At 32.5% G+C, this 24,654-nt stretch overlaps 5 protein-coding genes across 6 annotated transcripts; 2 read left to right on the plus strand and 3 right to left on the minus strand.

Moving 5' to 3' along the window:
- The first annotated feature begins 620 nt into the window (after positions 1–620).
- On the plus strand, positions 621–5,111 carry LOC100812164 (uncharacterized). The gene is made up of 3 exons (XM_003554004.3): positions 621–955; positions 3,810–4,071; positions 4,733–5,111. The coding sequence occupies exons 1-3, from the start codon at positions 782–784 to the stop codon at positions 4,798–4,800; spliced, it is 504 nt and encodes a 167-aa protein (XP_003554052.1). The 5' UTR covers positions 621–781; the 3' UTR covers positions 4,801–5,111.
- A 19-nt stretch (positions 5,112–5,130) lies between these two features.
- Positions 5,131–8,014, minus strand: LOC100787553 (protein PNS1). Its single transcript, XM_003553303.5, has 3 exons — positions 7,338–8,014; positions 5,902–7,050; positions 5,131–5,574 (listed from the first exon to the last, which is right to left on the minus strand). The coding sequence occupies exons 1-3, from the start codon at positions 7,437–7,439 to the stop codon at positions 5,410–5,412; spliced, it is 1,416 nt and encodes a 471-aa protein (XP_003553351.1). The 5' UTR covers positions 7,440–8,014; the 3' UTR covers positions 5,131–5,409.
- A 2,187-nt stretch (positions 8,015–10,201) lies between these two features.
- Positions 10,202–11,902, minus strand: LOC102667189 (pentatricopeptide repeat-containing protein At2g40720). Its single transcript, XM_006605136.1, has 2 exons — positions 10,533–11,902; positions 10,202–10,451 (listed from the first exon to the last, which is right to left on the minus strand). Exons 1-2 carry the CDS (start codon positions 11,900–11,902, stop codon positions 10,202–10,204), a joined length of 1,620 nt encoding a protein of 539 aa, XP_006605199.1.
- Positions 11,899–12,654, minus strand: LOC102667328 (putative pentatricopeptide repeat-containing protein At3g13770, mitochondrial). The gene has a single exon (XM_006605137.1). It carries the CDS (start codon positions 12,652–12,654, stop codon positions 11,899–11,901), a length of 756 nt encoding a protein of 251 aa, XP_006605200.1.
- A 6,427-nt stretch (positions 12,655–19,081) lies between these two features.
- LOC100812712 (beta-glucuronosyltransferase GlcAT14A) lies at positions 19,082–24,361 on the plus strand. 2 transcript variants are annotated; one of them, XR_001386712.3, is made up of 5 exons: positions 19,082–19,841; positions 20,154–20,229; positions 20,327–20,442; positions 21,212–21,319; positions 23,756–23,894. XR_001386712.3 is itself a non-coding variant. In XM_003554005.5 (4 exons), the coding sequence occupies exons 1-4, from the start codon at positions 19,349–19,351 to the stop codon at positions 24,268–24,270; spliced, it is 1,200 nt and encodes a 399-aa protein (XP_003554053.1). In that variant the 5' UTR covers positions 19,082–19,348; the 3' UTR covers positions 24,271–24,361. The 2 variants fall into 2 exon arrangements, 1 of the variants encoding a protein (XP_003554053.1); XM_003554005.5 differs by lacking the exon at positions 21,212–21,319 and having other exon boundaries at positions 23,756–24,361.
- The last annotated feature ends 293 nt before the right edge of the window (positions 24,362–24,654 follow it).

Here is a 24,654-nt window from a genome sequence, read left to right on the forward strand (position 1 = left end):
TGGGGACTATAATTTGAGTATTGTACAAAAAGTCAACAACACGCTTTCCCAATTCGCTTTGTAGTAAGAACACGCTTTCTTTTCCTTTGCAGAATACTACGTCATAATCCTATTGCTACGTGTGAGTTCCACAAACTGCGTTTTAACTGAATTTCAACGAGCGTTGGCTTAATAGCATTGACATTGGGGTGAGGGGGTGGGGACCATAATACACCAAATAAATTAAAATTCAACTAAAACTAATTCTTTACTAAATTGAATCAAAATTTAAAAACCAATTAAAAACAATTATATTAATTGTTTTGTTAGAACTACTTGATGTCATTAGACCGTCAAAATGATTGTTTTATCATTTGTTATTTTAGTTTACTTGATAATAGAGACAAAAGTATTAAAAAAAGTATAAAGACTAAAAATGTTAAAAATAATTATTTAGAGACTAAAAAAAATAAAATTAAGACTAAAACCATTATTAACTCAAAAGAAAATTAACCATCAACTTGAGGTTACCAATGTCATTTCATGCTTTTCTTGGTGATTGGGCTCCCAAGCCCAATATTATTTATCGAATAAATGGGCCTAATAAAGTCCATATACTGAACCCGAATTCCAGTTCGGATGTAGAATTCGGTTGATCCAGGACCCGTGGACCCACGTCGTGAACTACGAGAACGAGACCCCAGTTGTTGTTGGTGTGAATGAACAAGCGATTTGTACGAGGTAGTGGTGCTGTTCTGTTGCGTGAACAAATTGAGGTGTGCATGTTCATTATTGGGCACCGATGGATTCAGTTTCTGTGCAAATAGCGACGTCAAAATTTGTTCTTTGCCCCGCGGCGACGGCCAGTTCTAAGAAGAATGCCATCATCAATTTCAGTTCCAATTTCAAAGGAACTCTCACCAAAATCCATGCCATTTCCCCAAATGGCTCTGCCTCTAGCTGCACTTCGCGTGTGGTCAGTTCATCTTTTTTCTTTTTATCCTTTAATGGATTTTTTTTTTGAGAAACGTTTAGAAAAAAAATACTGTGATGTTAAATTTCTTGATTTCTTAACATTGGTGAGAGTCCTTGAACAAGGTCTTAGGTTCAACTCTGCGCAATGAAAAAAAAATGTGATTGAGAGGAAAAAATCTCACTAAACGTTGCTAGTCAGGTTCGATGGAGATTAGTCATTGGCAAAATCAATGTTTGCCAATGGACATTCCATATCAATAACATAACATGGTTACCAAAAAAAAAAATCTTGATATATGACATAAATGGTTTTATTTATTTATTTATTATTAAGGATGTCTTTAGGATAAAACAACTGTCAGCGTTTTTATTTTTTTTATTTCTTTATGATTCCAATTTGAAGATCTTAATGACTGTGTATAACTGTCCCGAATCATATTACACGACCCTTGTATTATTTGGCATTAGTTTATGGTTATCCCTTGCTACATTTCCTGAGGCAACAAATTTTAATTTTGTGTATTACTATGCAAAAGACTTTCTTGGTGCATTTTATGCTTTCTTTTTTTAAAATTTGTTTCTCCTTTCTAGTTTTTATTTATTTAGTGTTTTTGGAAGTTTAGTATTTGACCTAGGGGTACTAGGGTGGTTTTGGTCCTTGAAAAAGGTTTTACTTTGGTTTGTGTATTTCCAGATGTTTACTCATTAACTGCTACTTAGTCATATAATGACCTTGTTATGTTTCTACCTTGACCACAATTCTTTTCCATTTCTGTTGTACTTGAGATTTGAAAAATCATTCAATCACCTGCTGAATTCAGGAAAATAATGCCAAAAGATATGCATTTGCTAGGAGTGGTTCGCGTATGATATCATTTTATAATGTTGCTTTCATTTTGACCAAAAAGAAAAAAACAGAAACAAGTGTTGCTTCAGTGACCTATGATCAGGACGCTTTCTTGGAGTTTTCTGTATTTGAAATTCAGATATAAGCTGTCCTCAAAATCATTGACAGCACATAGATCTTGATTAGGAAGGTTCATTTTGCTGAGCTTGTCTAATATCTGCTGGCATTGCATGCTATAATTTCCCTGGAAAAGTTGAGCCTACCTTAGAGCCAATTTGGATAAACTTCTCAATGAACATTTAGAAGCTAAAATGAATTAAACTTCTCCCATAAGTTAAAATCAACATATATACTCCAACTTACAGAAAAGTTAAATAAGGGAGCTGCACAAAAAATGAGGTGTATAAGTTAATTTTAACTTTCGAGAGAAATTTGATTCATTTTGACTCACTTATCCATATCATCATCTTGTATAAGTGTTTGTTTAGAAGTTTATCCACACTGGCCTTTCAAGTATAGTCTGCAGATTTGAAGGATTCGTAAGTGGTAAAAAGTGAGCTGAAAGTTGTTTTTTCTTCTTTCATACAGATTCTCTAAAGTACATTGGACTGTGAGGATGCAACAATTACAAATATATGTGTGCAAGATTTATTTCTAAATATTGTTAAAATTAGAAAAATAGAAGATTCTGTTGAAATGAAGTCCATTTGTCTAAGTCAAAATTGAATGCTAAGATCGTAGGATTGCATACTTCCACAAGACCATGATGTTTGCTTGAAGCTATGATCCTAATCACACCGATAAACATGATTTGGTGTGAGCGTTTGGGACTGCTGTGATTGATCATGGGGTTGTTGGGGTAGAAGATCCCATTATGGCAGTCTAGTCGCCCAATTCCGAAAAGTAAACCTCAATCCCACATGACATCTTAAGACCCTGATGCCTACAAACTCTTTTTGCATTCCTTCAACCCTTCCCTACTACCTGTTTGCACTCCTTGAACTTTGATCCATGGCTGCTACCAATTGTGACTTGTGGGTAACAGTTGAGAAAGAGAGGGTGGGCAGTGGTTTAGCGTCTTCCTTGCTTCTGTTTCTGTTTTGATGTGGTTCTGCTTCTAGTTGTGTGCTTTGCCGCTTGCTTGCTTGCTATTTGCTCATGCAATGTTTTGTTCAATGGTCTAATGATTTTTAGACTCTATTGTATGTCTCCGATTGTAGTGGTAATATCCAATAGTGTTAACTGTTATAAAAAAATTTGTCTATTATTTTATGAATTGTACTTGAGTTTTTTACTTCTTATGTATTGTAGTAAATAGGATCTTGCGATCCAATATACAATCCCACATATTTGTTTCACTCACTCTTCCATTCTTAGGTAGGATCTCAGTCTTGACTGCCTTGTATTTGTCATAGATGGTGAGAAAATTAAATGGCATGATATATGAATTTTGTATATTGAGGCGTGGCCTTCAATAGTTTAGATACCACAAGGCCAATAAGTTTTTGTATGTAATAAGTATGTCAACTTAGACTTCTATTACTGATTACTGGTTGATGCATATTTTCATTGCTCACATGTTTTATGAATGGACTCCTAATATTCTGTTTTCCCTTGAGGACAACTGTAGTATTCAAATTGTTTTGGTATTATTTTCAATGTTTCTATTGACATGTTTCTAGGAAAATATAGATATCACATAAGTTTTTCAGGTTGTTAGAGGGGAAGTGGAGGATCTTTTCGCAAAATACTTTGCTCTTTTTTGTTTTATTGAGATCTGTGCATCCTTGTATATTGAGACATGTAGAACTTTTTTCCCTCAATTTTTGACAATTTAGACATACACTCGATATATTGTGTGTAACTTTACTGACAAGCTGGATTTACAAGGGGCTGTGTTCCTTGGATGGATATTCAACATGACTGGAGAGCTTTTTTCATACTTCCTATGCAGATGTTTGGTCTTTGTTGAACGGGTGTCTCGGCTAACTATTTCCTTATCTTTCAGTCTGTGTCAAGTTTAAAGACAGACAAGAACAAAGGCAGAAGTAATCTTGAATCCCTGTTTTGTTATGATAAGGCTATTCCAGAAGAAATAATTGAGAAACCTGTTGGGTTATCTTTGGAAGAGAAAGCTATTGGTAACAATTCCCGATGCACTGATTGCCAGGCCAAAGGTGCTGTGCTTTGTGCCACTTGTGCTGGTTCTGGTCTATATGTTGACTCCATAATGGAAAGCCAGGGCATAATTGTTAAAGTTCGTTGCTTAGGTATATTCTTTTTCCAGTTCAAACAACCTTTTGATATGTGCCTGCTGCAAGATCTCCTACGCCTTCCTTGCGTTTAAACTGTATTTGCTGCATCTTTTTGTTATTTGGTATTGTTATTGTTACCAATAGCATTTTTTGTGATTGTCACAATGTCTCGTATATGTAGAAGCTATTCTCTCATGGAACTTCTTGATTTTGTGGATGACCAATTTTAGCTTGAACTTCTTTTTTTATGGTTTACTTAGATGAATAATTGGAGCTTGGGCTTTTGTGAGGACTTTGAATGAAACAATTTTGAAAAAAGTTAAACCTTTTTGACATGTAGAGAATTGGTATAACTTGTATGATGATATGTGGTGAAAACTTGATATGACATTCTACTAATTGCTAGATTAAAAAAAGGATGCATAGGCACAATCATAATCATCATCTAACTGTATGATGCTGTGTGTCTTTATTGGTGCAAGCAGGATCTGCTGCAGTTGGCTTTCTGCACCATGTGCAGCTTTGATCCTTCAGCTGCAGATTGCACAGTCCTGTTTATAATTTTTTTATATAAATATAGAAAATGCCATTTGCTTGTGCAGTTGTATTTTCAACTGTATATGACTGAGATCCTTATTGGTGAATATATTTTTATTTGACAACTGTGGCCATGCAGGTTGCGGGGGAACAGGAAATATAATGTGTGCAGAATGTGGCGGACGAGGTCATCTGGGACCAAAATGATCAAGTCTAACTTTTTGGAGTTTTACTGTACCAACAATATGTAATATCTTTGTTGATATTGCTTGTACCCATTTTTTATTTTTTTATAAATCAAGGAGTCGTTACGACTGAAACCCAAGATATTTACCAAAATCTCTGCTATTCCTCACGCATGAACTTAAGTTTAGATGGTTGTCATATTTATTCTTAAGTTTCTCTTAGTATTTTCTTTGCTCACACCTCACAGTGATGATTACCTGTAATACTTTTACATGATTGAAAGTTACATACAGTTGATTTATTAATGAACTATAATGTCCCTTTGATTGGTAGAATAGTGTGGAGCTAATTATAAAAGCTATTAATCCTTTGGTCATTATATATATATATGGTTTTGTTGTTTCAGTTGTACTCTATCAGCTATGCCTATCAGTCCTAGCTGAATGGAGCTGTTGTTCATTGCATTTAGCTGTCTATATTCATGTACAAATAAAGAACCAACATTATCAAGATTTATCACAATTCAAGACTACATCAAAACCAAATCATTATATACAATGCAAAATTGTCCTTCCTAATCTCGGGGGATACTGAAGCGAACTTGGTTTAGTGTTCCTTCATTATTTAGACTCAGCTCAAATTGTTACCTCTGAATATTTGCAAAGCTTGAGATCTATTAAGCTGCTCCAAGCGTACTGGAATAGTGGAGTCAAATTGAGTGCTCTGTGGATTTTCTGCGTAGGCAACATAGTAAGCTGAAACACATGCTTGTACCCATGCAATAGCCAACCGACACTGCAAAGACATTAGCACTATTGTAAGGGTCGTTATCATATAGGTAAACAAGTCATGCAAAAAAAGAAGAGAAAAATGCTAACAATACATTCTCTATACACTTCTATGAACACTTAGCCACTTGTTAAAATTTATTAGAAACTATAAGATTTTGTGAATCACTTATATTTAACAAGTCATGCTTATGGTTTTATAGTGTCTGATAAATTTAAACTACAGTTTATAGTATGATAGGAGTATTGCTAGCACTCCTCCAAGAGATAATTAGAATATAGATGAGAAATAATACACTTAAATTGTCAAATGAAACCTATTATTAGTACTTACAATGAAATAGCCAATCAGGAAAGCATAAATGGACACTTCTGTGGCATAGCTCTTGTGCATTACAATACTCCAAATTCCACTCACTAGACTACATATTGCACCTGTTCCAACACCACTAAGGAAACAGAATGCCCCTGTGAGATCCAAGTCAATGAGTTGCTCCAATCCAACTCTAATGAACATTTCCCAAGTATCAGTAGATGCCTGCACAAACCCTTTGTTATAAACTCCAACATGCACAAAACCCCACCGGTTCCCACGGACCACAAGAAAAGATGCAACCCCCATATAGCAACTAACACAGGAAAACATGAACTCATCTGTGTCTCCTCCAACCAGGCTCGTGGTTCGCGCAAAACCTCGGAAGAGCACGATGACAGGAACGAGGATGGAGCCCATGGAAACACTTCCAGTTAAGTGCTTGATTGTGTCACAAAATGCAACTCTAGTGTCCATGTCAACTCCTCCTGCAAAATTCATATACTTGACCCTTGAAATAGTGACATACATTGCATTCTTCAGAAACTGCATAGTCCATCCTAGGCTCAACAGGATCAAGAAGATGAAAAAGGCTGCTAGTTTGGTTCTGTTTTCAATAGCTCTTCCCCCTCCAATTCCAGCCACCAGAAAACAACAATAAAGGGTTCCAATGAGAATTGAATAAAGGGTTAGCCCCTGGGTTCTGTTTGGAGGAAAAGCTATTGAAACTGACAAGATTCTGGTGGCATATTCAAATCTAGGATTGACCCAACAAAAATAGAGGGATTGAACTAATGCACAAACCAAAGCAATCACACCGACTGCCAGACTCACTGCAGTGCCAATGCACACAAACATGATTCCCATTGCACATATTAGAAGGGGACTCAACCAAAATACCAACCTAACCACCCTTGTGGAATGGCGTGCAGTGATCCATTGCCATGTGAAACCAACAATTCCAGCACATGCTGCTGATGCAAGAAGTTGAGGGTACCATTTCTTGGGGTGGAAATGGTGGGTGTGAGAATCAGAAACAAGACCATATATGGTAAGAAGAGTCACCAAGGCTGCAACTAGGAACAAATGCAAGTAGAAGAGAATCTTGAAGACCCTTCTTGCTGTTTGACCCGCCACAGTTGTTGTGTTAGGAAAGCTTGAAACTTGTGCCTGCACAAGAAATAACCAAGTTGACCCTTAAGTTCTTTTTTTTTTTTTCCAACCAAAAGATATGTAACAAATCCAGTGCCTCTAAACTGTTAGAGAGAAAGGTTTCCAATTTCTATCTCAATTGATAAAACAAGCAATAAGACACACTCAAGAGTATTATAAGAAATGGATGTGTAGGGGAAGCAACACCAAAAGAAGAAGAATGAAGCAAAAAGAAGTTAGAGTTAAAGATAACATAAAGAACAAAGGAACAAAGAGAGAAAGAGAAAGAGAAAGAGAGAGAAAACCTTGATGGGCACTGTGAATGGAAGCCTTTGCTGTGGAGCTTGTGGTGGGATTTGGATGATCTGAGGTGGTGTGGTGGTATCAGAGTTGTTCAACATGGCCATGTTGAGTATGCTATTCTATTTGAAATGCATTCACAATTCAATCTCCTCACAAAGAATTTCTTATGATTTTCTTTCACTTTCTTGGCCCCCAGGAATGAACCAACCAAGATGGAAAACTCTTCAAATCTTGTCTGAGAAACCATACAATATTATTTACTCAAATCTTGTTGCTCTAATCGAAGTCAATATTCACAATTTCACACCACAATTGCTACACAAGCAACTGACTCAGTCCTCGTTTTTCTCTCAAATCATTTTTTTCTTCTTCTTTCTATTGCAGCATGTTCAAATACTTCTGAATCGAGTAGTGGGGTAGTGCAGATTTTGTGCTTCGGTTGGTCATTGGTGTGTGGTTGATGACGTGGCATGGTGACGTGGACTCCAGGTACATGGTAACGTGCTGAAGCGCAAGAGGGTCCCTTCTCTCTTGTGGTTATGGTCCACGTTACCATATTTCCCGGGAAAATAAGGTAACTCATAAGAAAAAAAAAAAGAAAAAAGGAATGAAGAAAAGAAAATGACTTTTTTAAAGGCGGTGTTGTTTGTTCAGTTCAACTACTACTCTACAGGTCCAACTAATATTCACTTCTTCTCCAATGCCTATATTTGAGCAACGATCGATAAATATACTAAATTTAATAATGTGCTATGAGTGGTCAAAAAATATCAAGGAATATTTATTGTTCAAACAAGAGTCATACTTCTCATTCAGAAAAAAAGTTATAAATATTAAAGCGATCTTATCCAAAAATATACATTTCAAAGCTCGGCATTTAGTTTGTTTGACTTTGAATTTGATAGTTTTTAAAGTTTTGCCAAATTCAGTTGAGAGGTTGCTTTAAAATCTAGTCAAAAGCTTTGCTTTGTTGTTCAACGTGCAAATATATTGGAATTCATTTTATTTATTCTCCAATAAAGAATGGACCATCCTTTTTTGCTGTCGATATTTGATTTAAGGGTTCCATGATTATGCAGATAGTTTTGGCCTCTTAGGCATGTATGTATTATCTCTTGTTATAATTTCCCTTTTAAGCTGATATATAAATTTGTAAACGTGAATGGCATACCATTACCAAAGCATAAAAATGGAAAATACTCGACTTTAAACTTTTACATTATATATTTCAATATGAATATTTTAATGATTTTTACTTGGCATATTATATATAAGATTTTTAAATTTGCTTAAGTCAAAGATGGTTGGGTATAAGCATTTCACGTTAAAATGACAACGTACCAAATGTTTCAAAGTTTTTTTAATTAATAATTTGAAGGTGGGGGTGCTTGCAATACTGATGTGTAATGATAAATTGGACCATAACTCAACAGACGCACCAAATTAGTGATGAAGAAAAAATAATAATTTTTTTATTACCAAATGTTACTCAACACGCAGTGAGACAGAGAAAAAAGATAAAAATAAGTGTTGATAAGATATTTTTAAAAATATAATATCTAAAAATCATTACACGATTGGGATTTGGGAACTAGGATATATGGTCTTGATTTTGGAGTTAAAGCCAATGATAAAGAAGTTTAAGAATCAAGATCTTTCGTGTGAATAACTAATAAAGTTTATCGTACAATCATTGGATTGGATTAAGCAAACTGTAAACAAAGTGACTAAGAGGAAAACTTTTGACAATATTTTGACTTTCTTTTGAAGTAATGTGGAAATTCTATCATACACGCCTTTTATTATATAGTATCGCAATTCGCAAAAACATATTGTATGCAAATCCATATGTAATTCAACGATTTTGCTATAATACTTACTTTTCAATATACAAAGAGACCCTAAATTTATATATATATATATATATATATATATATATATATATATATATATATATATATATATATATATATATATATATATATATACATATATCGTAATACAAAAACAAATATACTATTTTACAAATGAAACGATGATTGTTTCCCTCTGATTTTCCCTTTTCTGCATAACTATCACCAATTGAGATGAGAACGAATCATCATCAATTTAAATGAGTACAGGGAAATCAATCGAAGACAAAAGCTAGTTGTTTTAATATTTCCCCTTTATCCTCTTTTATTTGATTCCCGTTGAATAAAGCTTAAGTTTCTTCTCTAGTTGGTTTTCCAATAAAGAAAGTTCGTATATAACCACTCAATTGTCTTTTCCTTTTGAAAGAGACAGATATTAGAACTAACAACTCAAATCTGCCTAAATATACAGCACCCTTGTTGATTGACCTAAAGAAACCAAAACAGACTTGAAAGATAATCAAATAGAATAGGCATTTTACTTTTTCTAGCAGTTCTTACATAGCTTTTTACGAAGTGGGGTATTAGAGGGCTAATAGAAATTTTTACATAAACTTAGTGTATTAATAATGTATGAGTCACTAACCATTTACAGATTTTGAATTAAATTGATTTTGAATAGATGTGATTTGTATTTGGAAGTTCTATTATAAAAATTATAAAAACTAGTCCTAAAATTCAGTATAAAAGCTCAGTAATTTTAACCCGCCAACTGAATCCAACTACTACCAGGTTGTTTAGTAACACTCCCTTCTACCATTTTGTTTCTCAAATCTCAACTCTATGCAATTTTTCCACATTGATTGTGATGCATAAATGTTAGACAGTAGAACATAGGTTGAGGGTTCATTCAGTTCTATATCAGCAAGGATGTTTGATATTCTGTCTCCTATTTCAGCATTCTCGTGTTTAGAGCAAGCACCAAGGAAAGTCTTCCATAAAAGAGATTTTGACTAGAATGGAGCTTCCTTTATCAAAGCCTCTGCTTCTTCCAACTTTGCTGCTTGACCGAGAATATCGACCATGCAGGCATAATGGTTTATAGTTACTTCACTGTTGTATTCATTTCTCATGTACCGAAAATATTCGCAACCTTCTTCCACCAGTCCAGCATGGCTACATGCAGCTAAAACCCCTGTGAAGGTGACACCATCAGGTTCTAATCCAGCTTCTTTAGCTTTGTTAAACAGGTCAATAGCTTCTCTACCAAGCCCATGATAAGCATATCAATATATCATAGTTGTCCACGTAACTAAATTACGGTCACTTATAGTATTGAAAAACTTGCAGGCATCTCTAATGTTTCCACATTTACTATACATGTCTGTAATGGAAGAAGCCACATGAAGATCAACCTCAAGGCCAACTTTGATAACCCAGGAATGGAAACATTTGCCTATGTCCAATGCTGCTAAGCCAGAAGCAGCTGAAATACAGCTGGATAAGATAGACTCATCAACCTGAAAAATGGGAACAGTTTGGAATTCTGCAAAATGCTTAAGTACTTCTTTATGATAACCATTTTGGACCCATGCTGTTAACATGACACTCCAAGAGACAAGATCTTTCTCTTTCATGGACAAGAAGACATGTAAAGCATTCAGAGTTTCATGTTTAAATACTGCATACATGTTAATCAGGGCACTTCCAACAAACGGATGATATTCAAATCCTACTTTGATGATATAAGTTTGGGCTTGTTTTCCTACATCAAGTGCCTTTATTTCTGCACAAGCCTGAATAACACTAATTAAAGTGAATTGACTGGGTTTTGAATATTGAAGCATATCGCAGAAGATCCCCAGTGCTTCTACAAAGTGCCCTGATTCACCACATCCAGATATGATAGTAGTCCAGGAAAACTCATTTCGTATCAGCATTCTTTTGAAAATCAATTTTGCATCATCAATAGCTCTACATCTAACATACATCTCAAGAAGAGCATTTTCTACACCCAATCTACAGTCATCTTCCAAAGGATTTTTAATCACGTAAGAATGAAAAGATCTTCCTTCTTTAAGCATAAAAAGGTTCCCACAAGCCCGCAGAGCATAACTGATTGAAGAACTGCTTTGTGCAATACCAACTTCCCTCATCCTACAAAACAGCTCTAAAGCTTTCAAATCATTTGAATTGAAAATTAAAGTGTTCATCATGGCATTTCCACATATTTCATTCTTATTGCAAACGTCAAGAAAACATTTATAAGCATCAGATATCATCCCAAAATTTCCATACATGTTGATAAAGGCACTGCCAAGATATGAATCCATCTTGAAGCCAAGTTTGATGACACCACAGTGAATTTGAGTACCAGAAAGCTCAGTCTCCAAATTTGAGCACAAACTGACAACCCTCGCAGAAGTAAATGGATCCAGTTTATTACCTTCACAAAGAAAATCAACATATAATGCAAGTCCTTCCTTAGATTTTCCAATCTGATTAAACCCAGCAAGTAAAGCACACATTGCCACATTATCCTTCTCGCCAAGAATTTGAAACACTTTACGAGCATCTTCTAATAATTGCAGTTTAACATAGCAGTCAATAATAGCCCCACCCACAACAGCATCATTTTCAATCCCAGTCTGGTCATGAACAGACCTGCCAAGTTCAACATCCAACACATCAGCACAGAGTTTAACAATGATCATGTAAAGTGATTCCGTGACACAGCAGAGTGCCCCATCTCATGAAACAGCTTCAGAGAACCCTTCACGTCAGACACCTCCACGTAAGCATTCAGCAAAGTATTCCACAATGCCTCACACCTTTCACCAAGACAAACCCCATCAAAAACCTTCCTGGAATTCTCAATATCACCACATTCAGCATACATGAGAAGAATCGAAGCACTGCAAAAACTATGCAAATCAAAACCACTTTTGAGTATCAACCCATGAATGACCTTCCCCATCACAGGATCACACATGACCCTGCAAGCCCTGAGTGCCACAAAAAAACCAAACTCGTTGGGGCACATCCCGGATTGACACAAGCCACGAAACAAACTCAAACCTATTTCATGTTTCCCCACGTGGACATAACAAGAGACTAAGCTGGTCCAAGAAACCAAACTCGGTTGAGGAATTTCATCAAACAATTTATGTGCATTCTGAACTTGTCCAATGTCTCCATAAAATCTAATCATATTGTTTTGTACAATGACATCCTTGTCGAGGGCAGTTTTAACGAAAAGAGAGTGAAGAGTTTTGCCAAAGTTGAGGTCTTTGAGGTCCCTCAGGTGCTGAAAGAGGGAGACACAGTCATGGAAGCAAAATCCTCTATTGTTTTGGAGTGCTGCTTTTGAATGGAATTGTTGTGTTCTTGTCAGCATTGGTTTGTTGGGCAATTGGGTTCTGAAAAACAAAGAGAGCCTGGTGGTGAAAAGGTAGTGGAGAACCATTTTTGAGAATTTGTTCGGTTCTATCTTTCCAATTGCACATTTTTGTCAACAAGTTCTGATTTTGTGAACTGACTCAACTCAACTGTGATGTGAAAACATGAAGACAAGGTGGTTGACACTATTTTTAACCTAAATTCCTTCCATTCCATGTCTTAAACAAATTCTTTCAAAAGGGATTTTTGTCATCAAAAAATTTCTGCTTAGTGTTTGAAGATTTGGTTGCGGGTAGTTCCCATTCTAGTTATGAAAAATAGCGGGTTTCCCAATGTTCTCTTCAATTTTCCATCTTATATGTAGGAAACCTGCGAGGATAAAAAAAAAGCCTTAATTGTATTTTCAATTTCCACACTATAATTTACCTTCAATTTTAATTGTGAGATTCATATGCTTAACTATATAGTTTTTTAAATTATATCTGATAAAATGTAATTATTATTTAATTACAATAAAATATATAATTATATCCAAACAAAACATATTTCCATAATGCACTCATGATTTACATAACTAGATTTTTAATCTAACATAACATTTAAAGTTACATAATTGTATGTTGGACAATATGTAGATATAGTTTTTTAAACGTTGTTGACGTTGTTCTTTTACTAAAAGTAGAGTTTTGTTTAGGAGTTAATTAATAAAGATTGAAAAAATAAAATCTAGATCAATTTTATATATCATCTTATCATAATTTATTATGTATAATAAATTTGTTGATTTTTATATTAATTTCAATAAAAAATGAAAATATAAAATATTTTCAATAAGTTACCTTGAAAAGCTTATGAAAATAAACTAAAAATATCTTATAGACTAGTCAGAAGATGATTTTGTAAGCTCTCTTAAATACTCTTACAAACACTCATAACATAAAATAAGTCTAAATAAGTTGTTAAGAACTAAAATAACCAATCTGTAAAAAAAAAAAAACTAAATATAACCAAAACATGAAAATGGAAAATACTTGACTTAAAACTTTTACATTCTATAAGCCAAATACTATTTTTAAATAGTTTTTACTTGTGTATTTATACCGATGGATAAAAATGATATGTTGTTGTTGCTTTTTGTTCTCCATTTTTATTTTTCATTTCTACCCCTAATATGCACTTATAATAAATAAATAAATATAATGCATATCTATTATTTATTCTATACTTTTTTTTGGAAAATCATTACCTTCACTTCTACTCACTCCCTCTCCCCAGAAGTTACATGATTTTTCAAATATTTAATCCTACCACTCACTTCACATACGTGCATTCATTCACATTCTCTCTTTTTCCCTCTACCATTCTTTCTTCTATGCATTCTTTGTTCCTCACACTGACTTCATTTGATCCCCTCATACTGACTCCAGTAAGACTCCTATATTGCCATATCAGGTAAGAATTATTTTCTCTCTTCATGCTTTAATGTATGGAGTTTATTGCTTTCTTTATTTTGTCCTTCTTTCTCCCAATTGCATTCTTTTCTAATTTCTTCTTCTTTTTTTTTTTCAATTTCCTTCATCTTGCTACTTTTTTTTCTTCTTTGTCCTGTGTCTTATTCTTTTTGGGTTATTCTTTTTCAGGGTTATTCTATTAAAAAAAAATCACATACGCTTGCAACCTTTTTACCTTTTTTCCTGGGTTTTTTATTTCCAATTTTCCATACCCATCATTTTGTTTTCCATGTATGCATCAATAGTTGAAAGCTTACTTTGGCAAAAAAATAAAAACTGACTTTTATTAAAAAAAATTGTAAAACCAAACTAACTTTTAAAATTAAAAAAGAAAAAATGAAATTACAATTTAATTTTAAAAGATGCCAAATTTTGAAACTTCAAACTCAATGTCAAATTTTTATTATTTTGTAGCTATTTTTAAAGAAATCAGTATTTTAAAAAAGCGTTTAATATTTTCCGATTTTATCCTCCCCCAATACAGAATTTTTTAAATCATAATATTCACTTTTAAAAACAATTGACTTATATTAGAAAAATTGTAAAACAAACTGACTTTTAAAATTAAAAAAGGAAAAAAAATCAATTTCAAAATAAAAAATTGGATCAAATTTCACATCAATAGAAGAAGAAATAAATTATGATTTAATTTTAAAAGATACCAAATTTTAAAACTTAAAACTGAGTTTTTATTCTTTTTAACTCTTTTTAAAGGAATCATTATTTTTTTAAAAAGTGTCCAATCTTTTTCGATTCTATCTTCTCCGAATATGGAATTTTAAAAATCATAATATTCACTTTTAAAAACTTTGTTGCATATAAAAATTGTTTAATAAAACTTTGTTGTTGCGTATAATCGGAGAGTGAGCGATTACAAAATATTGTGATATGATCGGAGAGTGATTGTGTGATTACCTCAAATCTTTAAGAATGTGCAGTTATCCACAATTTATAAGTTATCAAATTCAACTTTTTTTATTTATTTTGCATTCTCGGAATAATAATATACTCACTTTTTAAATAAAAATGAGTTTTAAAATTAAAATAAACTAAAAAATTTAATTAACAATAGTTCCTTTTTTCTGCATTTATTATTTTTGTTTGTATTCATTATCGAGATCTTATATTTATCATGTTGTAGTGATTCTTTTTTTAAAAAATTGTTTTTATTTGTTTAATTTGTATTGTATATATTTTCTTCTTATTTTTAAGAAGATGGTAAAAGTAATATTTTTTATAAATGTAGACTTTCCCCAGGCTATATTTTTTGTAAGGATTTAATAAATTTTCCCTTTATATATGGTTGCTTAGATTGTGATACAGCTCTTTTTTAACCTGAAAGGCTGAAACCAATGGCTGACCAAATTTTGAATTGTTATTATACCATTATATATACGCTAATGTATAATGAAATAATTTTAAAAAAATATATATTAAATTTAGTGTACAAATACGATAATAAAATAAAAATGTGGACACACGCCCACAAGTTACACATAAGATTTTTAAATTTTCTTGCGCGAAAGATGGTTGGGTATAAACATCTTATCACGAGTTAAAATGACAGCGTACCAAATATTTCAAAGTTTTTTTAATTAATAGTTTTAAGGTGAGTTAATAGAGATGAATTGGGATTTGGGAGCTAGGATATATGATGAAGAAAGTTAAAGATCTTTCGTGTGAATAACTAGGAACGTTTATTATACAAATCATTGGAGTGGATTAAGCAAATTGTAAACAAAGTGATTGAGAAGGGGATACTTGTGACAATATTTTGACTTTCTTTTGAAATAATTTGAAAATTATATCATACACGCCTTTTGTTTAACATTATCGCAAAAACAAATTGTATCATATTCATATGTAATTCAACGATTTTGCATATTAGTTATCTCTTTTTATTTTATTATCATTATTATTATTTTATATAATACTTGTCAGTATATAAAGAGACACTGAATTTATACATATATCGCAACACAAAAAGAAATATAAATAACTATTTTATAAATGAAACGATGATTGTCTCTCACTAATTTCCACTTTTCTTCATAATAACTATCACCAATTGAGCAAGCTGACAAAAAAAAAAAACAAAACAATTGAGCAAAGAGCGAATCACCATCAAATTAGATAGTACAAGGAAGTCAATCTAAGATAAAAGCCAGTTTTAATTTTTTTTTATAAATATTTTCCCTTTATCCTCTTTTATTTGCTGTGGCTTGTCACCAAGAAAGATTTGATTCTCGTTAAATAAAGCTTACGTTTCTTCTATTCCAATAAAGAAACTTCGAATATAACGACCCAATTGTCATTTCCTTTTGAAAGAGATATATAGAGACATTAAAACTAAAACTCAAATCCTGTCTAAATATAAAACACCCTTGTTGATTGACCAAAAAAATGGGAAAAAAATATCTTGAAACATAATCAAATAGGCATAGTATTGGCTGGAAATAGACATAGTATTGGGGTCAATGATAAAATTCAGTATGGGCCATTGAATGGATTAACGAAAACAAAGGTTGATCAACAAATGTAGTATGCCTTTAACATATGTTAACCAACAAAAGTTGGGTATAGTATAATGAATTAATATCTTACAATATAACGAATCACGATTTAAATTCTCATTAGAGAGACTTTAGCAATGTTTAATTGTGTTTGCAGCAAGATTGTCTTATATGAAGGTGGGAATTTTTTTATAAATTTGTTTTACAGATATTCGGTTGTTGACTAGCTAATGTCAAAAATATACTGCACATGACCCATGTGAATTGTAAATCAACCTTTGTTTTAGAGTGAAAAAATAGGACAATACAGGTAATCTCAAACCTCTTTATGATCATTCTTAATATTAACATGTTCAATAAATTATGATGGGCAAGTGTTTCCTGCACTTCCATAATTGTTTCTTGCACCTTTTTAACTTTTTGAAAAGTCTAATTTAGAATGTAAAATTTCATTTCAGATTAACCTTTTTGAAATGTAATCTAATATGCAAATTTTTACTTCCATAGTGATTAATCCGGAATGTAAATTACATTCCAAAATGAGGTGCAGGAACCACAATTACCAATATAACACCAAAATTTTGTCAGTGTGTTTATAAGGGCCCAATCTCTTGTTACCATTTCGACTGGAACAATAGTGTATTCAGTATTTCATGTTATGTAGAACCAGAAAAATGCTAATGTTCTGTAAACAAAAAAGAAGAATACTAAAATGTTGGGAGTACACATGGAATGTTCCCAGTATTTTAGTAAAGCTCTAAAAACACGATAACAATTATGATATATATTAAACAAAGAAAAGTACGTATGATATATTTAGATAATATATTAAACAATATGTTAAGCACAAGAGAACATATATGTAATTTTTTCGTTTTGTTAACGCAAGATAAAGTTTCGCAATGTAGATTAGGCAATAATAACATTATAAATTTGAGCTATTAGCTATGCACACTTGTCTCCCACTAACACGTGTAGTTCATGAGAAAGGATGTTTTTGTCTTTTAGATTAACAGTATTACACTGTAAAATATTCCATAAAAAATGTTCGGTTTGTGTTATGTTCTTTTCACCCCTTCAAAAGCATAGTATCATTTTGGAAAACTTTTCACTTTCTCTAGCAGTTCTTATATAGCTTTTTACATAGAGGGGTGTTTGAGGGATAATAGAACTTTTTACACAAACTTAGTGTATTAATAAATATCATGCTCTCTAATAGTATGGATAAACACAAATTTTGGGTGACTATGTACAAAATTAATTTTGTAAAATTGATTTTAAAATAAATGTGTTTTATATTCAGATATTTTTATTTTAAAAACAAGTTAATAGTAAATTTTGTATAAATCTTGTATCTCGGTATTAAAGTTATTTCAAATCAAAATCAATTTATTAAAGTTATTTAAAACTATTTTAAATCAAAATCAATTTAAAATTTTAAATCAATTTCTCAACTTAAAATCACATGAGTGAACATTTACGTCAAATCATGTAAGTTATAATTGCAAAATTAAAACTCTAGCATAGTCCAAACAAGCTAGAAGTTGGTGTGACACACCTCATCAATCATTTTCATTTTGCACCATGAACAAATTTATCAACAATTATATTCTTAAGAAAATTCATGTTTGATTTTTATGTTGGTTATTGAGAACTTCACACAATCTTTCTTCTTAATTTGGGCTTGGAATTTGTTATGAAAAAACATAGGCAGAGTTGTAAAATTTAGGTTTTTAATTATATTAAATGTTGTAGTCGACCTTATTTAATTTGTATTTGATAGAGGGGAGAAGATAAAAAATTAAAAAAGATTTAATTATTCATTTAGTCCTTATAATTTTTAAACTTATCATTTTTAGTTCATATAGTTAATAAGTGAATTTTTTAGTCCATAAAATTTAATAACTAATTTTTTAGTTTCTGGTGATTACATTTTAATTCTCAAAAGATCTCTATCGTTAAATTTTTTAAAATTTGGTTAGTTAAAAAAATTTAACAGCAAAAACTTCTTGGAAATTAAAATGTAAATGTCACGAACTAACAAATCCACATATTAATTATAAGAATTAAAAGATAAATTTAAAAACTATAAAAACTAAATAAACAATGAAATCATAAAAAAATAAGATGAATCTCACAACTTTTACACTCTACTTTAATTTAATTATCTCTTTTTTATTTTCATCTTTTTATTTTCATCCTCTTAACTAAATAGGCTACTAGGGAGATAATACTTTGCTATTCTACATTCCTACAAAAAGAAGGAAGTGAATTAAGATCAAGGGACATTACTACATCTAGGCCAAAGTGGGGGTAAAATAAGAAGTGTTTCATTTAGGAATATAACCACTTTACACTTGAAGTAGCACAGAATACGAGTCTCTACCGCTTTTTTTGACATAGCAACTAGCTCAGCAGTAATAATAATGTAATATTGATGCAAGGTATATATAAAGTGCTTTCACTGCAATCCACTTTTTTTCTATCTCAACCGACAGTTCACTGACAAATGGAGGACTTGAGTTCAAAGACAGAAACCCCCGAATATGTGATGTGAACCACACTATTCCTAGTTTCCAAATTCCACCCACATTATAATATCATCTTCACACTCCCAACAACATTAACCATTGATCAACCTTCCTTCCCTTAAGTAGTTAACAATTTCTCCCACCTTCCCTTCTCAGTTTCTCTCACAAATTTGCATTTTTATGTTCTCTTTGCACTTTTCTCCCATATGGGGCTCAAAATCTTCATGGCCTCCTTCATGATGACCTCAATCTTGTTCTTTCTCCTCTTCATCCCCACAAGATTGACCGTACAATTCTCCACCCTGAGGCCACCTGTAAACTACTTCAGTGTCCCCCCCAAGAGCAGCAAGGCCTATCCAGTTACTTTTGCATACTTGATCTCTGCATCAAAGGGAGATGTTGTGAAGCTCAAGAGGCTGATGAAGGTGCTGTACCATCCAGGGAACTACTATCTGATCCATGTGGATTATGGTGCTCCACAGGCTGAGCATAGAGCAGTGGCAGAATTTGTGGCTAGTGATCCTGTTTTTGGCCAAGTGGGGAATGTTTGGGTTGTGGGGAAGCCTAATTTGGTCACATATAGAGGACCAACTATGCTTGCTACCACTCTCCATGCTATGGCAATGCTTCTCAGGACCTGCCAATGGGATTGGTTTATTAATCTTAGTGCTTCTGATTATCCCTTGGTTACACAAGATGGTATGGTGAGTGGCCTTAAATGATTAGATTGTCCAATTGGATTGCTGCTTTGTTTTTTCTCGTTTTTTGTCATTGGTTCTGTTATCAAATCAAAATTGGAGTTTTGCCTAATAATCTATATTAATATTTAATACAAACCTTTACTATACAGTGTGAAACTCCTATTCCAATTATTGAACAACACCAAATTTTTTTTTTCTTTTTTCTGTCACTTACAGTTTTTTTTTAACTGTGAATTAATCTTACTAGTGTTGATTGCATATGTTAATAATTGACTCAAATCAGTGTTTATGAACCTCTTTAAACTTACAGATCTGATCCAAGCGTTTTCTGGGTTGCCAAGAAGTACCAATTTCATACAGCATAGCAGTCAATTGGGTTGGAAATTGTAAGTGGTATTATTGGTTTATTAGATTTTTCTGTTTCATGCCTCACGATTTGCCCAAAATCCTGACTTTAGTTTTTTAATAAATACCCATTTTTAGCAATAGGAGAGGGAAGCCAATAATCATAGATCCGGGGCTTTATAGCCTTAATAAATCAGAAATTTGGTGGGTCATTAAGCAAAGGAGCCTGCCAACATCTTTTAAGCTGTACACAGGTTTTCTTTCTCTCTATTCTCTTTTTTCTTTGTTCTAGATTGTGCTGTTATGTGTGTACAAGGGCATCAAGCATCATTCTTATTAAAAAATACTCAGGTTTCACATTGGCTAGAGATAGTCTCAAGTCCTCGTCCTATAAGTTAATTTTTGGAGTTGAATTAGGCCCAAATTCACCTTCTAAGATGGTATCAGAGCAAGTTCTGATCATGCTTCGGCTAGCCATTGCTTGTGGTGACAAACACCCATCATTTGTTGTTCACACATCAAGTTCAATAAGTGTTTGGCGTGAGGGGATGTGTTGGAAATAATTCAAGTCTCACATCGACTAATAATACAATCATATTAGATTTTATAAGTGAGGGATAACCCTCACTCTTTGAGCTAGTTTTTAGGATTGAGTTAGACTTCTCACATTATAAACTCTATCTTAAAATTATCGCTAATCATTATGAGAGTTGTGTATTTTCCAATACTTAAAAAAAAAGAAGTGCATCCAGCATCCTCTGTTGCCTACATTACACGCCTATATATGGATTTTTATTTGACCTTTTTCGCTTAGTAATCAAATGGCATATATGTGGACCATGTGAGACTCTGAAATCTGAGCACAGTTACCATGAGTTGTCCCATAATAGATGGTGCATATATCAATGTCATAATTTATCGTTGTCTGTTAGTGCCCGTGCCCAAATTTCAACTTTATATTAGATCTTATCTCAATTTTATATTTCCCTTCTTGTAATTACTCATTGGTGTATATTAGTGCAGGTGTTTAACATGTGTACTGATCAGCTAATAGCATTTTGGATTAGAACATGCAAGAAAAAGTATTTTCCTTTCAATCATTGTCCGTGTGTCAGGGAAGGCAATTAAATGGTTGGTTGTAGTTAGGCATTAATTTATACCAATGTATATATATATATATATATATATATATATATATATATATATATATATATATATATATATATATATATATATATATATATATATATATATATATATATACATTGGTATAAATTAATAATTTTGTGTAATTGTTTTTACTCTCCACATCTTTTAAATCATTTAATTCTTATTCTTAATAATTTTTAGTAATGTTAAAGTAGTAATAATAATTAATCTTTTTTAATTATGGAAATTAAAATTGATCTATTAATCAAAATTAAATAATTATTCACTAATCATTCTTTATTTATTGGACAATTTAGACACTGATTTGCTCCTCTTTCCCCAGTGTGCATAATGTGGCTTCAATAACTTTATCTTCCTATGTCAGTTGAGTGAAACTCCACAACCTCTTCTTTAGCCCTTGGCCAAGTACAATTATTTAGCACATAACCCTGACTCTTGGTGAACATGACAAAAAAAGGAAAAAAGAAACAAGTACCCAAGTTTACATTTAACATATGAGAGTTTCTAAGAATAAACAAATATCAAATGAATAAAAAAGAGATGACAGTTTCTAAATGATGAAATTGAATATAGAATCAGAAAAAAAGGAGTGTGTATTGCCACTCTAATGAGTCTGTTACCAGTTTTATGTAATTAGATTTTATCAAAAAATTCAAATATATCAGTTTGATTAACAAAAAAGGAAGGGCATTTTGATTAAAAAAAATAAAAAATAATAAGAGTAGCAATAGACACTGGAGTGGCAATAAATATTACGCAGGAAGAAAAATATAACTGAACCTAACAATATAAAATTATCAGATTTTAGCTACACAAATGAAAGGGCTATAATACTGTATAGACTTTGTCGTTTTACATAGAGAGATCAGTGAAATTTTGGAAAATAGTGAGGGACAGAAAATGCTTCATGTAAATGGCAGAGGATAGCTCTGCATTGAATTTGGAAAATACAAATGTCACTTCCTAGAAGCCATAGCAGAGGAGGACCCATCTATTTGGTTGTGGTGTTGTGCAGTGTGCACTTCTAGTAGGTGCACATGTACAAGTACAATGCCTTTGTTTTGGTCTTGCTTGTAGAGGATCAGTATGCAATAAATATGTCTTCACATGAAATTTTTCTGAAAATAATATCTAACGGTTTGATAAATAAGGTTAACTTTCCAGCACTTGAGGATTCAAATCCTTTTAAGTGAAATTGCTCATTTTTTTTTTTTTATAATATTTGACTCCTTGAGAAAGAGAGGCACATTTTAGAGGTGAAAGTAAGGGGTTATAACCATTAATTGAAAAATCAAAGGAGTAGATTTTAATAACTAAAATACCTGTGTATGTATTTATTACAATCTCATTCTTTGATTTCTAAATCAAAGATTAGATTTCTGCATTTTTCCTCTGAAATTAACTTTTTTACTTTAGATGAACCAAATTCATTTTGATAAATGATGTGTTTTTCCACGCCTAACATATAGTGGTTTGATATGTAGCAAAAAGCAAATGTTTAGTTAGTGTATATTAATTTAACTCCACATTATTTCTGCTAAAATTTCATGCAATGCAGAAGTATAAAAGCTTTAATAGGCCAAAGGTGATTTTTTGTGATATTATTTTGCGCCAATGAATCAACCAAGTAACATCTTGCTAGTAAGCTGTAACTGTAAGTATTACCCCATTAGAGACAAAATGGTGTGCAAAATGTAACTTGTGTGCCGTCCATAACAGTAGTGAACAAAATATGATGTGGGGAACCAAAAAAAGGTTGGCCATAGTCCATAGATCGAGTAGGTAGCATTGAGCTCCTTGGCTCCTTGCCAATTTGTGTAAACAGTAAAAGTATAATTATCAATATTTAAGAATGTTTACATACAATTGTTTAGATTTCTACTTTTGCTCGTCATCAAACTACCCCAACCTAGTTTATTGCCCTGCGCAATATCTAACACTGCATGGTTTTGTACCCCGGCTAGGGAACTTAACGTTGCAAAGCTTTAGTATGTGTTTGGGCGAATGTGTATAAAATTGATTCTCGTTAAAATTAATTTTGAAATGTATTGATTTATGTTAGGATGTTTTTATTCTAAAAATAAGTCAAGAGCATAGTTGAGTATAAAATTTTATATCTAATACAAAACTATGTAAAGTTGTTTGAATTCAAAATTAATTTTGAATCTAAAATCACTTCCTTAACATGAGACTAAACGCGTGAGCTTTTACCTAAAATCATGTTAGTTGATATTTCAATGTGATTTTGAATGATGTAATGGGAAGAATTCAATTATGCTCTTAGATCATTGGATTGTATTAATAATTAGACCTCTAAACATGCATGACACATTCTATTTGGTAACATTTTGCATCAGCTAACATGGTACCATTCTGAATGTCCTCCCAAATCCTCAGGTTCGGCTTGGACAATACTATCAAGATCTTTTGCAGAATATTGCATAGTGGGGTGGGAAAATTTGCCAAGGACCCTCCTCCTCTACTACACCAACTTTGTGTCATCCCCAGAAGGATATTTCCAAACAGTTATATGCAACTCTGAAGATTACAAGAACACCACTGTTAACCATGATCTTCACTACATTACTTGGGACAACCCTCCAAAACAACACCCTAGGTCTCTAGGACTTAAGGATTATAGGAGAATGGTTCTTACTAGCCGCCCGTTCGCCAGAAAATTCAAGAGAAATGATCCAGTGCTTGATAAAATTGATAGAGACCTTCTGAAAAGGTATCATGGGAAATTTTCTTATGGGGGATGGTGCTCTCAGGGTGGAAAATACAAAGCATGTTCAGGTTTGAGAACTGAGAATTATGGTGTGCTTAGGCCTGGTCCATCCTCAAGAAGGCTGAAAAATCTGCTAACAAAACTTCTCTCTGATAAATTTTTTCACAAACAACAGTGCAGGTAATAACCTTCTGATTTCTCCATTGAATTGGTGGTCACTTGTAAAGACTCTACTGAAATTTTGGTTATAATATAATAATTATCATTTTTTTTTACTTCTTTTCAACTTGGAATTTTATGTGGTTAGACTAATTTATTTTGCCATTATCGGAAGCACCGAAGCATGAATTAATACATAATAATAGTGAAAATAATCATGACATGGAAGATTGATAAAATTGGACACTTTCAACTTTGAAAGAATTTGCATCACGTTTATAACATGCATGAGAGTTGTTTTGATGCTGTATTTGTAACAATCATAACCAAGCTGTTTAGACATGATTGATTAACTTCTTTATAAATATTTTTAGGTAAAGAAAATAAGAAAAATAAAATAAGTTTCTTT

Source organism: Glycine max, chromosome 19, assembly GCF_000004515.6.
Source record: "Glycine max cultivar Williams 82 chromosome 19, Glycine_max_v4.0, whole genome shotgun sequence".
Classification (NCBI taxonomy): Eukaryota; Viridiplantae; Streptophyta; class Magnoliopsida; order Fabales; family Fabaceae; genus Glycine; species Glycine max.

What these genes read in the sequence shown, in the direction of transcription:
- LOC100812164 (XM_003554004.3), top strand. Translation starts at nt 782, where the DNA reads ATGGATTCAGTTTCTGTGCAAATAGCGACGTCAAAATTTGTTCTTTGC. An exon ending in CTAGCTGCACTTCGCGTGTG is followed by an intron (nt 956 to 3,809) that starts GTCAGTTCATCT and finishes CTTATCTTTCAG; the next exon opens with TCTGTGTCAAGTTTAAAGAC. An exon ending in TGTTAAAGTTCGTTGCTTAG is followed by an intron (nt 4,072 to 4,732) that starts GTATATTCTTTT and finishes GTGGCCATGCAG; the next exon opens with GTTGCGGGGGAACAGGAAAT.
- LOC100812712 (XM_003554005.5), top strand. Translation starts at nt 19,349, where the DNA reads ATGGGGCTCAAAATCTTCATGGCCTCCTTCATGATGACCTCAATCTTG. An exon ending in AGTCAATTGGGTTGGAAATT is followed by an intron (nt 20,230 to 20,326) that starts GTAAGTGGTATT and finishes ACCCATTTTTAG; the next exon opens with CAATAGGAGAGGGAAGCCAA. An exon ending in ATCTTTTAAGCTGTACACAG is followed by an intron (nt 20,443 to 23,755) that starts GTTTTCTTTCTC and finishes CCAAATCCTCAG; the next exon opens with GTTCGGCTTGGACAATACTA.
- LOC102667189 (XM_006605136.1), bottom strand. Translation starts at nt 11,902, where the DNA reads ATGATCATTGTTAAACTCTGTGCTGATGTGTTGGATGTTGAACTTGGC. An exon ending in AACATTAGAGATGCCTGCAA is followed by an intron (nt 10,452 to 10,532) that starts GTTTTTCAATAC and finishes TGGGCTTGGTAG; the next exon opens with AGAAGCTATTGACCTGTTTA.
- LOC102667328 (XM_006605137.1), bottom strand. Translation starts at nt 12,654, where the DNA reads ATGGTTCTCCACTACCTTTTCACCACCAGGCTCTCTTTGTTTTTCAGA.
- LOC100787553 (XM_003553303.5), bottom strand. Translation starts at nt 7,439, where the DNA reads ATGGCCATGTTGAACAACTCTGATACCACCACACCACCTCAGATCATC. An exon ending in CATTCACAGTGCCCATCAAG is followed by an intron (nt 7,051 to 7,337) that starts GTTTTCTCTCTC and finishes TTTCTTGTGCAG; the next exon opens with GCACAAGTTTCAAGCTTTCC. An exon ending in TCCTGATTGGCTATTTCATT is followed by an intron (nt 5,575 to 5,901) that starts GTAAGTACTAAT and finishes ATGTCTTTGCAG; the next exon opens with TGTCGGTTGGCTATTGCATG.